The sequence below is a fragment of the Papio anubis genome, chromosome 18 (genome assembly GCF_008728515.1).
Source record: "Papio anubis isolate 15944 chromosome 18, Panubis1.0, whole genome shotgun sequence".
NCBI classification, from domain to species: domain Eukaryota; kingdom Metazoa; phylum Chordata; class Mammalia; order Primates; family Cercopithecidae; genus Papio; species Papio anubis.
Window position 1 is genome coordinate 18655235 of NC_044993.1, and position 15404 is coordinate 18670638.

Here is a 15404-nt window from a genome sequence, read left to right on the forward strand (position 1 = left end):
GGCTCAAGCAATCTGCCCGCCTTGGCCTCCCAAAGTGCCGGGATTACAGGCTTAACCGCTCTTAACCCTGGAATATCATATTTTCCACAAATAAAAATATTTATTTTCAGATGAATCTAAATGAGAAACAAAAGGGAAATTCTTCTACACTCAAGGATAATGATGAAAGAGTTGTCTCTAAAGAATGGTGGTCACCTGTGAATTCAGAATTATAACTACGTCCTCAGAAAAGAGTCAGGCTACCCATGTTGCTGGTCTTATATGGCATGATTCATGCACGGAGCTCAGATTCCAGGAACATGTGGTCTTCAGGTGTTTTCCATAGCTTTTCCCTCAGGATTTGATAGTGATTGGTAGGCAGCATTTTTCCTGTACTGATGTCTTTGACACATAGATGGCCGTCTTTCATTCAGTCGGGACAGCACATGTATTTTTTCTAATTTAACTCTGCCTGGCTTGATTGCCTAAGTCCATCTATTCACAATAAATATACAATTGTCCCACGAGACAGCTTAATCCAACAAGCATGTACTGAGCCAGGTGCAGGGATTTGGAGACCTGGGGGATAGGGTATTCTAAAGACCTAACAATGAGTCTTGTCTCTGAGGTTCTGACAGTCTAATCAGGTAGACAAAAAAAATAAAGGCACCAGGAAAGGGACTTAATAACAAAACCAGGCTGCACATTAGTGGCTGCAAGCTGTGGCTCACAGACCAAATCCAGCCCTCCACTTGTTTTTCTAAATAAAGTTTTATTGGAACTCAGTCATGTCCATTCATTGATGTATTCTCTATGATGCTTCTGTGCTACAAAAGCACAGTTGAGAGTAGTTGCAACAGAGACAGTATGGCCTGCAAAAATGAAAATATTTGCTCTCTGGACCTTTATAGAAAAGTCTGCTGACTCCTGGAAGTGGATGATTAAATACCAAAGCAAGTGAAAGGACAATGGTAAGTGGACTAAGAGTTCAGAAGAGTGAATGTTTCCTGCAATGTCTGTGTGTGTATGTGAGGGGGTGGCTTTTTAGAGAAATTAGAGAAAAGTAGAACTTCGATAAGGAGATGAGAAAGATGGAGTAATCCAAGGGTATGTGGCAACTTTCCATATCAATATTTTACATACATAAATAAATGAAAATACTATTATTAATTTTAAGGTAGATTAACTGACGCTGTATGTTTAATAATAACAACGATTATATTTCCAAACATTTTCACTCTCTTGCTTGCTTGCTATAGTCTTGTGAGGCAAGGTAGTGAATTACCCCAGTTTGGCAGATGACCGTCAGAGAAGTTGGTTGAAAGCCTTGCTGTCGGTTGAAAGCCTTGCTGTCGGTTGAAAGCATTGCAGAGCTGCTAAGCCGATCCTACAACTGCAGCAAGGTTCTGATTTTTATAGGGAGCTCACAGGAGAACTTGGCAATTTGTGACTATATGCAGCAGACAAAACAGTAAGAAATCTGAAACTAAATTCTTTTATTAATTTTTATATCAATTTTTCCATTTCCTGAATCTCTCTGTCCTTCAGTAATGCTAGGCTGTGAGAAGCTGAATCATGCATGGTTTGACAGTGAGTCTGGATATAAGGCTATGTTTAAATCCTGCAAAGTAAAGATAAGCCCAAAGACATGGATATGCTTGTCACTCATCCTCCTGAACGCCTGAGCATCTCAGATCTTTCAAGGACCAGCTCATCTCCCAAAAACAATGTGGCTGATGCCCTTAGAAAATGTGGGGCCGAGCATGGTGGCTCACACTTGTAATCCCAGCACTTTGGGAGGCCAAGGCGGGTGGATCACTTGAGGCCAGGAGTTTAAGACCAGTCTGACTAACATGGGGAAATCCTATCTCTATTAAAAGTACAAAAACTAGCCAGGCATGGTGGCACACACCTGTAATGTCAGCTACTCAGGAGGCTGAGGCAGGAGAATGGCTTGAACAGTGGAGGCAGAGGCTATAGTGAGCTGAGATCGCACCACTGCGCTCCAGCCTGGGTGACAAAGTGAGACTCTGTTTCAAAAAAAAAAAAAAAAAAAAAGGAAAGAAAGAAAAAGAAAATTTGGAATCCACACCATCTGTTTGGCTATTGCCAACACTTGCTGAAGGCTTCGCCATGGACCAAGCACTCTCATTAACGCTTTATGTGTTTAATCCTCACAATGACCTCAAGAAATAGGTACTATTATGTACCTATTACACAGATGAGGCAAATGTGTTGCAAGGAGTTCACATGCTTGAGGTTAGACAACTAATAAAATGTCTGAGTCAAAATTCGAATCCAGGCTTCAGAGCTTGCATCCTTATTTACTGCATTCCTCCATACTGCCACTCATTGAGAAGCATGAGGATGCATAATTTTGAATCATGCTCAAGAAGTTTGGAACCAAAAGACGCTATGCATAAACTGCACAGGAAACGGCCATGCTCTTTGACATGGCGAGGTCAGATTTAGAAAGCTGTGAGCATGGACCTCAAAAAATCCTACCAGGTTCTCAGTCTTACAGATTTCTCAGAGGGAAGACAGGGAGTGCAGGAGGAATGCAAGGTCCAAGCTGGAAATACCCCAGCCTAGACGCAAAACACGCCGGCAGCTGGGAGGAAAAAGTGGACTAAGTTATTATATTTGGGGACAAACGTAGAAGAGGCTCAGGTGCAGAAAGTGTTTCAATGGGACTTCAAGGAGGTCTTGTACGATTATGCTGAAGCCTCCGGATTCTTAACATACCACACTTTGCCCCACTTCAATCAGCTGCAGGGAACCCCATCTGTACTCTGCCTGGGCCCCGCCTATGGCAATGTGTCTTTGCTGTGGCTTCATTCTGGAGTTGTTGTGGAGGAATCAGATATTGGCAGAATAAAATGGCAAACTTGGTCTATGGAAAACGTAACCAGACATAGTTAGAAAGTGTACCGAGCTCGCCGTTCTCAGTGTGGCCTGGGTCAATCCCATTAATGTCAAGTCGTGGACTAGACTCAGAAAATGGCAAACCCCTGGTGTCTTTTCTCCCTACCCCTCCCGACCAAAGCAAGAGCCCAGCTGTGGGGTAGAGGTACATGTTCCATTACCTCTCTTGGGCTAGTCTTACGAGCTGGCCCCTCTAAAGAATAAGTTTGAGGAATAAAAAGAACTACCTGGGATATCAAAGAAAAAGCAGCCCTGGGTAAGTGAAAGCTATTTAAGAGAACCAGGCAATTCCCAACAATGACATGGATAGTAGAGTCAAAGGTAGTAATTATATTTTGTACCAAATTGGGGGATAATATAGAAGAGTATAGGACAAGCCGGGCGCGGTGGCTCAAGCCTGTAATCCCAGCACTTTGGGAGGCCGAGACGGGTGGATCACGAGGTCAGGAGATCGAGACCATCCTGGCTAACACGGTGAAACCCCGTCTCTACTAAAAAATACAAAAAACTAGCCGGGCGAAGTGGCGGGCGCCTGTGGTCCCAGCTACTCGGGAGGCTGAGGCAGGAGAATGGCGTGAACCCGGGAGGCGGAGCTTGCAGTGAGCTGAGATCCGGCCATCGCACTCCAGCCTGGGTGATAGAGCCAGACTCAGTCTCAAAAAAAAAAAAAAAAAAGAAGAGTATAGGACAATTCAGAATGCCTGGAATACATTAAGACTGTGGGCCTAATAACAGGTTTATGTAATTTAATGAGCAGAAATATGAACTATAAAACCAGGAGGATAAACTGAGAAACAAGAATATTCCTGGAGGGCTTGGGATGGGCTTTTAAAAGATGTGGCAGATATTCTCCCCAAATTAGGGGGAATACAGAGAGCCACATTGGGCCTAAGTAAATTATTCACTCCTGTGTAGCAGATTTTTAAGGCTTTATCTCAATGCTGGGCTCCCCTTGAGCCACCTATTATAAAATAAAAATGGATATGCGAAAATGGTCAGAAACCCATACCAGAAATCGGTGTGACATGGAGATTTATGGGGCTTCGCACGGCAGTGTTATGAACTGCCTGGTCTGTGGTCCTCTAAGAGGAAGAGATTCAGAGTCGGGTTTGGACAAATAGAGACAAATCAAGAAGGAAGCTGGGAATAGTTGCAATGAGATTTTTTTTAGAATGATGGCTCAAGTATAAAGAACTTGAACCTGGCAGGCATTTGGATAACATTTCTGGATGCTTTAAGGAAGTTATGGCTAGACGAAGCCACCAAGAGAGCAGTCAACCCAGCTCAACCGATGGAAAGAGAGGAGCAAGGAAGAGCCGGATTGGGCAAGAGTGCGGGGCAGCATTTACCAGGAGAGGCAGGGAGGGGCCTACTGCCTGGTTACCCTTGTGGGGTTAATTTCCTGCGTGCTCCCTCTGATTTGGGGGAAACTCAAGGAGGATGTTTTCTCCTTCACACATTTGAAAAGCTATTTTCAGCTGTTTTTAGGAAGGCAGGAACAAGAGCATTCCTCTCTCAAACCGCAAGAAACCTTCATGAATATGGCCAGAAATTGGAAGTAAATTTGTTATTATGTTGCTTAAGTGATTTGAGCCTTTTCAGAGTCACCTGAGGACCCTCCAGACAGGGAAAATCTTGATGAGATCAAAGTGCTATCTGAACAAAGTGCATCAGAATGTTGCATTCCTTAATGTCATTGACAACACAACACAACACAACACAACACACAGCATCCTCCTCATGACTTCCCTGAATGAGATCAGTTTGATAAATTAGTTCCAAACCATAGCCACAGTCCCTTGCCCATCCGAAGAGTTTCTAATAGCTGTTCTGTTCTCTGCCCTGTGAAAATGATAATCTGAGCGTCCTGGGCTGTTGGATGGTTAATGTTTTGTTGTTGTACTTATTGCAAAATTGGGGAAAAGAAAAACTGGCTTTGTAACTATATTGGCCTTGAGATTTACCTGATAAACAACACTGAGTAATAGGATTGGAAATTCTCTTAAAATTTTTTGCACATTATTTGGTTACAGTTTCCATATGGCAAGAAGGCAAGGGGAGAAACTCTTCCATTCTGGACCAGCTCCCCTCCCTCCCAGCCACACATTTAATCCATGCGCTTATGTCAAACTTAATTACAGGACTTTTGGCATAAAATAACAGTCCACATCCTCAGAGAGAAGAACTTAAGCAGTTAATATGTGCGATTGAGTGAAATTGCTTTGCTGAATGTTTATGAGTAACCCAAGACTAGTGAAATGTGCTGATATTTTAACTGTTTCAGTGCTGAACTTGTGCCAAGATGCTGTGAAATAGAAAAAAAAAATAAGAATTTCTCCTGATCTGCTGTGTATCATATTTCTTGAAACTGAGAACGTTGGGTAAGACAATTTTATGGCTCTTTCACAAATAGCTTTGTGGAGAAAAAACAATAAAGCTAGAACAATTATGGAACATGTCACCAGCTCAGGGAACTGCAGAGATTCAAGAGAAGAACAGCAACTTCAAACCAACATCCTTTTCTGCAGAAAATTCTCTTGAATATTAGAGGTTCCTACCAGGGGCAATAATTTTTGCCTTTGGGTTTTTTCCTACCCCCTTGAACCTTTTTAGACACTTCCCTTTCCCATTCATCCCCAGTCTAATGTGAATGGTTTAAAAATGTAGAGATTTCCAACCCTAAAACGACTCGATGCTTCCCACTGTTGTCTTTGTTGAAATAAATTCCCACCTCTGTTTAAACTTTCTTTTGTCTAAATTGTTCACAGTAAGACCTGCTCCTTTTAGACTAGAAGAACCTCTTAAAATATAAAATCATCTGCTTATTTTCCTTCCTTTTCTAATGCTCTTTCTTATACTAGTGAGATGTAAAGCTACTTCTGAATTCACACTTCTTTTCATTACTTTTGTTTCAAAAGACTTCTCTATTATCACCTGCCCCATAAATGCCAGCCTTTTAACATTATAGTTTCTTTTGTTTTCTTTCTTCTTTTTTTTTTAAGGCAAGGTCTCACTCTGTCATCCACGCTGGAGTGCAGTGCTGTGATGATAGTTCACTGTAGACTTGACCTCCCGGACTCAAGAGATTCTCCTGCTTCAGCATCCAGAGTAGCTAGGACTACAGGAGTGCCTGGCTAAGTGAAAAAAATTTTTTTTTGTAGAAATGAGGTGTTTTTTGTTTTTTTTTTTTTGAGACGGAGTCTCACTCTGTCGCCCAGGCTGGAGTGCAGTGGTGTGATCTCGGCTCACTGCAAGCTCTGCCTCCCAGGTTCACAGCATTCTCTTGCCTCAGCCTCCAGAGTAGCTGGGACTATAGGCACCCGCCACCATGCCTGGCTAAGTTTTTTGTATTTTTAGTAGAGATGGGGTTTCACCATGTTAGCCAGGATGGTCTCGATCTCCTGACCTCGTGATCTACCCACGTTGGCCTCCCAAAGTGTTGGGATTACAGGCGTGAGCCACCGCGCCCAGCCAAGAAATGAGGTCTTGCTGTGTTGCCCAGGCTGGTCTTGAACTGGCCTCAAGCAACTCTCCTACCCCAGCCTCCCAAAGTGCTGGGATTGCAGGTGTGAGCCACTGTATCTGGTCTAGCATTACAGTTTTGGAAGCTTCTCTGCACCTAAATGTTCTACCGAGCCCTAATTCTCTTCTCTCCATTCTCTCCAAACCCACACTGTCCCTCCCCACATCCCCCATTCTGCCCCCAGACTGTTGGGAGTGTATTCAGCACTTGTTCCAAGAGCAACAGAATACAAATGTATCATCTCCATCGACAACACATTCTGTGCACTGTCTCAGGATCTTCAGCTGCCCTCTGGGTTTCAGCAATACTGACCGTGTACTCCTCTTTACACCTCTGCTCCCTTTCAAGTCACCTCCTTGTCCACATCTATGACCCTTGAGAGCATGGCACCCTTTCGTTTTGCTGACTGCCATCTTGCCTTGCTATTTCAAAATGCTTCTGAAAATGCATTTTCTCCCTTATCTGCATCTCCAAACTTCATTCAGCTTATATTTCAGAATTATTTTTAGAACTACTGTTTGGTTCAGCACATTAGACTCCTATCTTTGAGAAAGGTGCAATAAGGTTAGGGTGTTGAAATTGGAGGATATTTGTGAGGGTATCTGGCACACGCCTAGTCCATAGAAGACACCTATTAAAGTTCACTTATTTGTTCATTGATACCTTCATTTATTCAATGCACATTGAGCGCCTAATACATAAAACGATTACATGGTAACAATGCTTTCAGTCATGCTAGGTGTTGGGGATTCAGATATGAGAGATTTGCTGAAATAGATGAAGGGCATGCTCTGAACTTTTCCTACATTTCAAGCACAGCTAACTAACAATCTAGAATGGTGGCATTATGAATCTCTTGTATTGTTTTTAATGCAGGTTGTAAATACGTAGGCCTGAAAGTCATACCATGAGGTATGACTTCTAGGCAACATCTGGGCAACGTGGTGAAACCCTGTCTCTACTAAAATTCAAAAAATTAGCTGGGTGTGGTGGCGCATGCCTGTAAGCCCAGCTACTCAGGAGGCTGAGTCAGGAGAATCACTTGAACCTGGGAGGCAGAGGTTGCAGTGAGCCAAGATCACGCTACTGCACTCCATCCTGGGCAATGGAGTGAGACGATGTCTCAAAAAAGAAAAAAGAAAAGTAACTAGTGAGGGAAATCTTCTTTTGGACTAGAAGTAAAATATTTCAGTAAAGTATCAAGGTTATGCCCGGTATGGTGGAGACGCCTGGATTCTTGATATAAATGGATGACAGATATTCTTTGCCTACCTCTTGTCATCCTTCAGGTCTTAGATCAAAGCTGCTTTTTTTACGAGGGGGTGTTTCTCTGACCCACCCAATTGTAAATTAGGTACCCCTGTTGTAGGTTCTCTCCTACTCTGCATTTTTCTTTTTTTTTTTTTTTTTGAGACAGAGTCTTGCTCTGTCACCCAGGCTAGAGTGCAGTGGCGTGATCTTGGCTCACTGCCAGCTCCACCTCCCAGGCTCACGCCATTCTCCTGTCTCAGCCTCCCAAGTAGCTGGGACTACAGGCACCCCCGCCCCACCACCACGCCCGGCTAATTTTTTTGTATTTTTTAGTAGAGACGGGGTTTAACCTTGTTAGTCAGGATGGTCTCGATCTCCTGACCTCATGATCCACCCGCCTCAGCCTCCCAAAGTGCTGGGATTACAGGCGTGAGCCACTGAGCCTGGCCGCTCCTACTCTGCACTTTTCCTTTGCTGCATTTATTACAATTGGTAGTTGTGTATTTATTGTATGATTATCCATTGAATGTCTGTCTCCCTTAGGACACTGTAAGCTCCATGGAGGCAGGGGCCATATCCATTCTGTTCAATACTTAATACCCTGTCTGCAACACAGGGCCTGGCATGTGGTAGGCACTCAGTAACACTTGTGGGATGATTATTAATGTCCTGATGTTAATTGCAAAAGTGCAGGCAGTCCATAAATTGTTCGTTTACTTTCGAATCAGCGCTATCACTTTTTGAAGCATCTTCCTTTCACTAGTTTTGTTTTTTTTTCTTTTTTTTTTTTTGAGACATAGTCTTACTTTGTCACCCAGTTTGGAGTGCAGTGGCATGATCTCGGCTCACTGCAACCTCCACCTCCCGGGTTCAAACGATTCCCATTCTTCAGCCTCCAGAGTAACTGGGACTATACTCACATGTCACCAGACCCAGCTAATTTGTTGTATTTTGGTAGAGACAGGGTTTCACCATATTGGCCAGACCGGTCTCGAACTCCTGACCTCAGGTGATCCGCCTGCCTCGGCCTCTCAAAGTGCTGGGATTACAGGAGTGAGCCACCATGCCCAGCCCTCTGTAGTTACTTTGATGCAGGTTATTACTAAAATATTTTGGGCCTTCCACTGGCCTGCTGGGAAGAAGCGGACAGAAACAGTTGCTTGCTTTTTGCCCCCAGCTTTGCTGATGGGGCTGGCAGAAGATATGCTGAGCTAGGAAAGGTCAAATCATCAGAGAGTCTGGGAGGTGGGAAAAGCTGGACAAAGGAAAAGAATGACCTCGGGATCTTCCTGTCGGTACTTCCTGTCTCCCCAGGAAGTGTCAGTCAGAGATTTTCAGGAAAGGGTGTTGTCATGGTAACCTGAATTGGCTCTTCCCCATCAGGCTGTGTGGGGACAAGTGCCCTCATGTGCCCCAGCTGTCCCCGGGCTTGGTGGAAGAGGGCAGTCAGTTTGAGTTTTCTGACGCACTGTGGAAAATCCAGAGCCGACAATGTCTGGGACTACAGAACCGGCGACAGCATGCGGCAGAGATTCAAGTCCAGAATGAGGTGGAACCTGTTATGAACTGATTAAAATTTAATCTGCTAAAGCCATTTTCTTCATCATTTGGGAACCCTCTCTTGACTTCAGCAAGTTCCAAAGAGCCTCTCAAATAGAGGATGCTATATTTTTGCACTTTTTATCTCTGTGTATTAGATTTCATACCCCCCCCCAAAAAAAAACCCTTTTAAAAAAGGGACTCTAGATAGAGTAGCCATATAATTTATCATCCAAACTGGGACGCTTTTGAGAGTGAAAAGAAGTGCTATTAATAATTACTCTGGGATAACAGATATAAACTGGGCTGTTCCAGGGAAATGCAGAGGCATTGTCAAGGAAACTATAGGGTCAGGGACCAATCAAATGCATCCACTGGGCTGAAAGCCTCAGGCAGTAGGAGCTCTGTCTGTGTGACTCTTGTGCCTTGGAAAGTGCTTGGTCTACAGTGAATGCTCAGACTTATTCAGTAAGTCCACAGTTGTCCTGGGTGTGCTTTCTGAACAGAAAATAGGCGGGGGAGTGCAGAGAGAACCCAAACGTTCCTTGCAATTTCACAGCCGCAAAGGGGCATCTGTGTTCCTGCAGCTCAGGCAGGTACACGAAGCATAAGCATCTGTGTATTCTGTATTTACTGGTTCCTAACTGCTAGCAGTTAATTGCCATCTGTTGACACACCCTGAGGGGGAATGTTAAGCAGTTCTTGACATCTGCATATATATTCTCTGCCTACATATTTTACTAACTCTTGTTAATGGGACCCATTTCCTCAAATCCATGCTACTGTGCCCCTAATTTCGTAACATATACGTACCCGGTGTCAACCTTTGGGGTTGAATGAGCAAAAATGCCCTCCTCAACCGTTCCCAACACAAAGAAATGCTAAATGCTTGAGATGATGGTTACCCTAAATACCCTAATTTGATAATTACACATTATATCAAAATATCACACCTACCCCATCAATAGGCATAATGATTATGTATCAATAAAAAAACGGAAAAAAAAATTCCCTTCCGGGTCCGCCAGAGATGCTGACTGCAGACCGGGTCCTGCCCAGACTCCCCAGCCCCTCCGTTTCCCACCCCTCCTCCACCCGCCTGCCGGGTCCTTCAGGAAGAGTGAAATGGTCCGTTGACCCCTGAGGAGCAAAAGGGCATGTTCGGCCTTTTTAGAGGTTATGGACACTCTGAGTGACACCGGAGCCCAAGCCTCCAACAGCAAGTCCGGCAGCCCCGGAGTGCAGGGGCGAGGCCTGGCCTTGTCTCAGCCATCCACGTGTAACCTGGCCCTGAAACTGACCAGCTCCAGCGCCCTCCTTCCTCCTGCCCGCCAGGCGCTTCGTGTTCTTCCCATGTCTTGGGAGAGATCCGTCTCCTTTGACAGACTCAAGATTCCAGGCCGAACTTTCCCATGCCACCGTCCCTCAAAATAGCCCCAGCCGAGCTGTATTTATAGCCGTGTGAGACTCTAATGGGCCAATTTGTTTGAATTTCCACTGCTTTTGTGTTGAACTTACCCCTCTCCTGTGGGCAGTCTCTTCAGGCCTTTATTGATGGGGTGTGTGAGGATGGCGTAGGCCGTGTTCAAGATGGTAGCTCTATAGAGCGTGGGGGCTGTTTTGCATATTTACTGTTCTTTAAAGCCGGTTTTTTGAGAGAGAGAAAGAGACAGAGAAAGAGGTTTCTGTAAGTAGCCCGGACAATGAGAACAAGACCGGCTGTATGCCAAGCACGGGATCCCGGCCAAAACACATATCATTAGCTTGGACCAGCTATAAGCAAGGAAATGAGAAACATATGCTAGGAGCAAGGTTAGGAGTGAAGGAGCATGGGTCATTGACAGTCGCCCTAAAACTTTTCCCTTGTTCTTCAGCTGTGGCCTGGCGGTGTCAAATGTCATTTCGACTGCCTTCATTTCTCATGGTGGCGTTGCCTGTGGTTTTTTTTTCTTTCTTTCTCCCCCTGCTGTTTCCTGATGGGACTTTTTTTTTTTTTTTTCTTTTTTGGGAGGGGAAAAGAGAACAGGCAGGGAAGGTCTTGGGTGATAGTTTTTCTCAGTTCTGGGAAAATAATCTTGTTTCCTGTGATGCGCTCTTCAATTCCTCACTTTCTGTGAAGCAACGATGTCTCTGGCTTTGGGATCCTTATTGGTTTGAGAGGGGAAGACTAAGAGGAGGCTTTTAAAGCAGTTCTTGCTGTTTCTTTCTTAAATATAATTAGATGCGCCTCATTTCCTCACACTGAAGGACTTTTGTACTTTTTCGAGCTGTGTTTTCTGAGATCTTCCGTGGGCGACGGCTCGTCGTTTCCACTTGCAGTTGATTGCATTAGCAGGTATTCCCCCCACCCTCCCCCTGACCCTCCTGCCCCTGCATATTTGTCCTCTCTTCTTGCTCTCCCTAAGATATCTGGAGTTGATTTTGTGAGTCCGAAGGCCACACCCAGGGAGTCTGCTTGTGCCTGAACGTGTTGAAGGGTCTGGATTCCTTTGGCCCTTCCCAGTTTCCCTTTTCCCCACCTCATTCGTTTTCCTTAAAGTCTTCCCTGGACAGTTTACTAACAAAGCTCTGCTCTCTTGCACTCCAAGGTCAGGACCCCTGTTCTCTATAAAACCCAGATGAAGAACTGTATCCACGAAACTCAGAGGCAGTCCCTGGAGAGCATCCCGTGTGGCTACTGTTGTGAAGCCGACCACAACCGCCCAGGAAACTCACCAGGCTCGGACACCCAGGTTTGGTCAAAGTCACAAGATAGCCACGGATATACCCAGCCATTCCCATGAAGGGAACGCTGTAGAAGTGGGGGCGCAGGGCAGTTGCAAGCCTGTATGGCAGAGAGGGGAGGGAAGAAAATGCTCTCCCATAAACCCCTTTGGACCTTCATTCCTTTAAGATTTAGGGAATGGTGTTGGTGTGGAACCATGTAAAATAATTAAAACATTCGGTCCCTGTTTATCTTTTGCTTCCTTCTCTGGGCCTTGTTCTGAAAGTAAACTTTGCAGTTAGTTTCCGGGCTCCCAAAATTCCCAAGTGTGTGAGTGTCCTCAAGGCTTTGGGCAGAGTTAATGATTGGCTTGCAGTTCGCTGGACCTGTTTCCTCCAGGCGAGCCACCTTTTTTTCCTTCACTTCAGTTTCTGGGTAGCAGACTTCTCTTCTCTGCATGGAGACCTTCCTGGCCACAGGAGGAAACCTCGCTTTCTGATGCCTTCTAAGGCCCCAGTGGATCAGGAGTGGGTGGTGTGTGTGTTCACACAACAACAACAAAAAGGAGGAATAAGAACTGCCAAACCGCAACATGCAGGCAATGGGTATTTAAGTTTTATACTGACAGCGAGGCAGGATCCTGGTCAGATGCCTGAAACTCTTCCAATTTCAAGGAATCTATTCTGCGACTCTCTCTCTTCCCTCTCTTTAGTGGTAGAAGGAGGCTGGTATTAGGTTTGAGTTCATGTGTTTTCTTTTTGCATCCTCACTGCTTGGGCTGCCTCTCAACTCTCCACGCAGCCAAAACCTGCCTCCAACTCACCATTTCCTGTCATCTCCTCTGCTGTAACCCTCCTGGTCCAGTCACATCTCCTCTTGCTAGAAACCCGTAATGCCTTCTAAATGGTCCCCGCACTTCTTCTCCTGCCCCATTGCAGTCCGCTCATCAATGAGCAGCCCAGAGGGATCCTTTAAAAACCCAAATCAGAGCCGGGTGCAGAGACCCATGCCTATAATCCCAGCATTTTGGGAGGCTGAGGCAGGTGGATCACTTGAGGTCAGAAGTTCAAGACCAGCCTGGGCAACATGGCAAAACCCCGTCTCTACTAAAAAAAAAAAAAAAAAAAATTAGCCAGGCATGGTGACACATGCCTATAATTCCAGCTACTCAGGAGGCAGGAGAATTGCTTGAACCTGGGAGGTGGAGGCTGCAGTGAACCAAGATAGCGCCACTGCACTCCAGCTTGGGTGATAGAGCAAGACTCCCTCTCAAAACCAACCAACCAACCAACCAAACACCAAAATCAGATTAAGCCCCTTTCCCTGGTGAAAACCCCACTTGGCCGGGCGCGGTGGCTCACACCTGTAATCCCAGCACTTTGGAAGGCCGAGGTGGGCAGATTACTTGGGGTCAGGAGTTCGAGACCAGCCTGGCCAACATGGTGAAACCCCGTCTCTACTAAAAATACAAAAATTAGCTGGGCGTGGTGGCTTGTGCCTGTAATCCCAGCTACTTGGGAGGCTGAGGCAGGAGAATCACTCGAACCCAGGAGGCAGAGGCTGCAGTGAGCTGAGATTGCACCACTGCATTCTAGCCTAGGCAACAGAGTGAGACTCTGTCTCCAAAAACAAAAACAAACAAACAAACAAAAAAACACTGGTGGCTACTGCCTGCTTCTCCAACTTGGTCTTGAGCCATCTCCCCTTCACCCTTTATGTTCCAGCCACACTAGCTTCATTTTCATCACCAGTAGAGTGGGGATGTGACAACGCCTGCTCAGAGGGCTGGGGGAGTAAATGCATTAACACACACAAAGCATCTAGACCAGGGTCTGGGCATGATAGGTGCTCGATAAAGGGAAGTGCCATTAACACTTTACTTCTTTGAATTTGCCAAGGACTTTTCCCGCTTCAAGGCCTCATAAAGCCTCTGTCACTTATCATTTCCCCTTTATATGGCTGGCTCTTTATTATTCTTTGGGTTCAAGTTTACATGTTAACTCTTTAGAGATCTTCTCTAACCAGTCTATTCAAATACACTCCCAACCCTTAAACCCCCATTCTCATTATTTTCTCCTACAACACCCTGTCTGTTTCCTTCAAAGCACTTTTCCCAACTTGGGATGACATATGATTTGTTTACTTGGAGGGGCAGGGCTATGTCTAATAATCTTATCTAGCACAAGGAATATTTGTGGAATGAATGCATAAATGAATGAATATAACTCCTTACCTTTCTTCTTCTAATACCAGAGCCATCCCCAACCCACCTCGTCAGCTATGCCAACTCTTCTCTCCAAATCCTGTATTTACTTATTCTCTCATCCGGTTGCATTATTGACTCTGGTCTCCTGGCAATGGAAAAATCTCTAAACCATCTAGCACCGTCCCATCACTCTAGGAGGCTCACACTTTCATTTATATGTAAATGATAAATAATAGAATGTGTAATGCCCAGAATAAGTTCAATGACTAATGACTCCTCATCTGCCAAGTCAGAAGGGTTTGGGGATGAATTAACTCATCATCTACCATTAAGAGATCAATGTCGATGCAATTACTCCATGAATATCTAAGATCAGGTATCTTACAGTGCTACCTGAAAGTCTGAAGTGATGGTAGGAAGTCAAGTGCAGGTGAAAGCATAGTTCCCATTTTTGTTCCTTATCACCTCCCTTTATGTGAGTACACTGCATTATATTGAAGCTGTGTAATGTGAGCTAAGGAGGGGTAACCTGACCTGTCCTCATGAATCTCTCTTTCTCACTCTCATAGCCAAGAACACCAAGATGGAAAATGCCCTTGGCTGAATTTTTTATTATTTATTGATTGATAGCCTTCTTCTTCTTCTCCTTTTTTTTTTTTTTCTTTAAGCCTCTATGCATTTTGCTAATTACTTCTCTGGAAATCATTTCACTTTACCATTCTCCAGAATGCTGCCACCTTTGGGAAGGAATGTGGCAGTGTGATAAAATGTAGGCTAGACAAGAGCTAAGAGTGGAGAAAAGTCTTCTCTTTGATGTGCTGGTCCAGCCCTACCCTGCCATCTAATATGCTGGGAATGCAGTGACGTAATAATGAGAACAAGCACAAGGCTTGCATCAGAGCAATTTTTTTTCATCCACAGAATAAGCATAAAGAAAAGTGCCATCATTTCATCTTTGGCCCCACCTAGATTTGCAGCATCAGCATGACTAAGTCATGGAGGCAAGTTGATTTCATCAGCACATTGGAGGCACTCCGTCCAATTAACGTGACTTGAAGGTGACATTTGTATATCCCTCAGACCAAAATACTCAATGACGTGAGTTATTAGAAACAGCCCAAATAACGATGAATTCCTAAAATTAATATCTGCACTTCAGCCTGGGTGACAGAGCAAGACTCCATCTCAAAACCAACCAACCAACCAACCAACCAACCAACCAAATACCCAAGTCAAATTCAAATTAAGTGAGATAATGGTTGAAGGGAAAATAAACA

At 44.7% G+C, this 15404-nt stretch overlaps 1 protein-coding gene across 1 annotated transcript in view; it reads right to left on the reverse strand.

The window, feature by feature from the left end:
• The window catches only part of LOC101016429 (putative uncharacterized protein C16orf47), a 51960-nt gene extending 37780 nt beyond the window's left edge, over positions 1–14180 (reverse strand). The window contains 2 exon segments of the mRNA XM_031658634.1: positions 11933–12041; positions 14155–14180. Of these exon segments, the coding sequence (XP_031514494.1) occupies positions 11933–12041; positions 14155–14180 (135 nt within the window).
• Positions 14181–15404: the final 1224 nt, after the last annotated feature.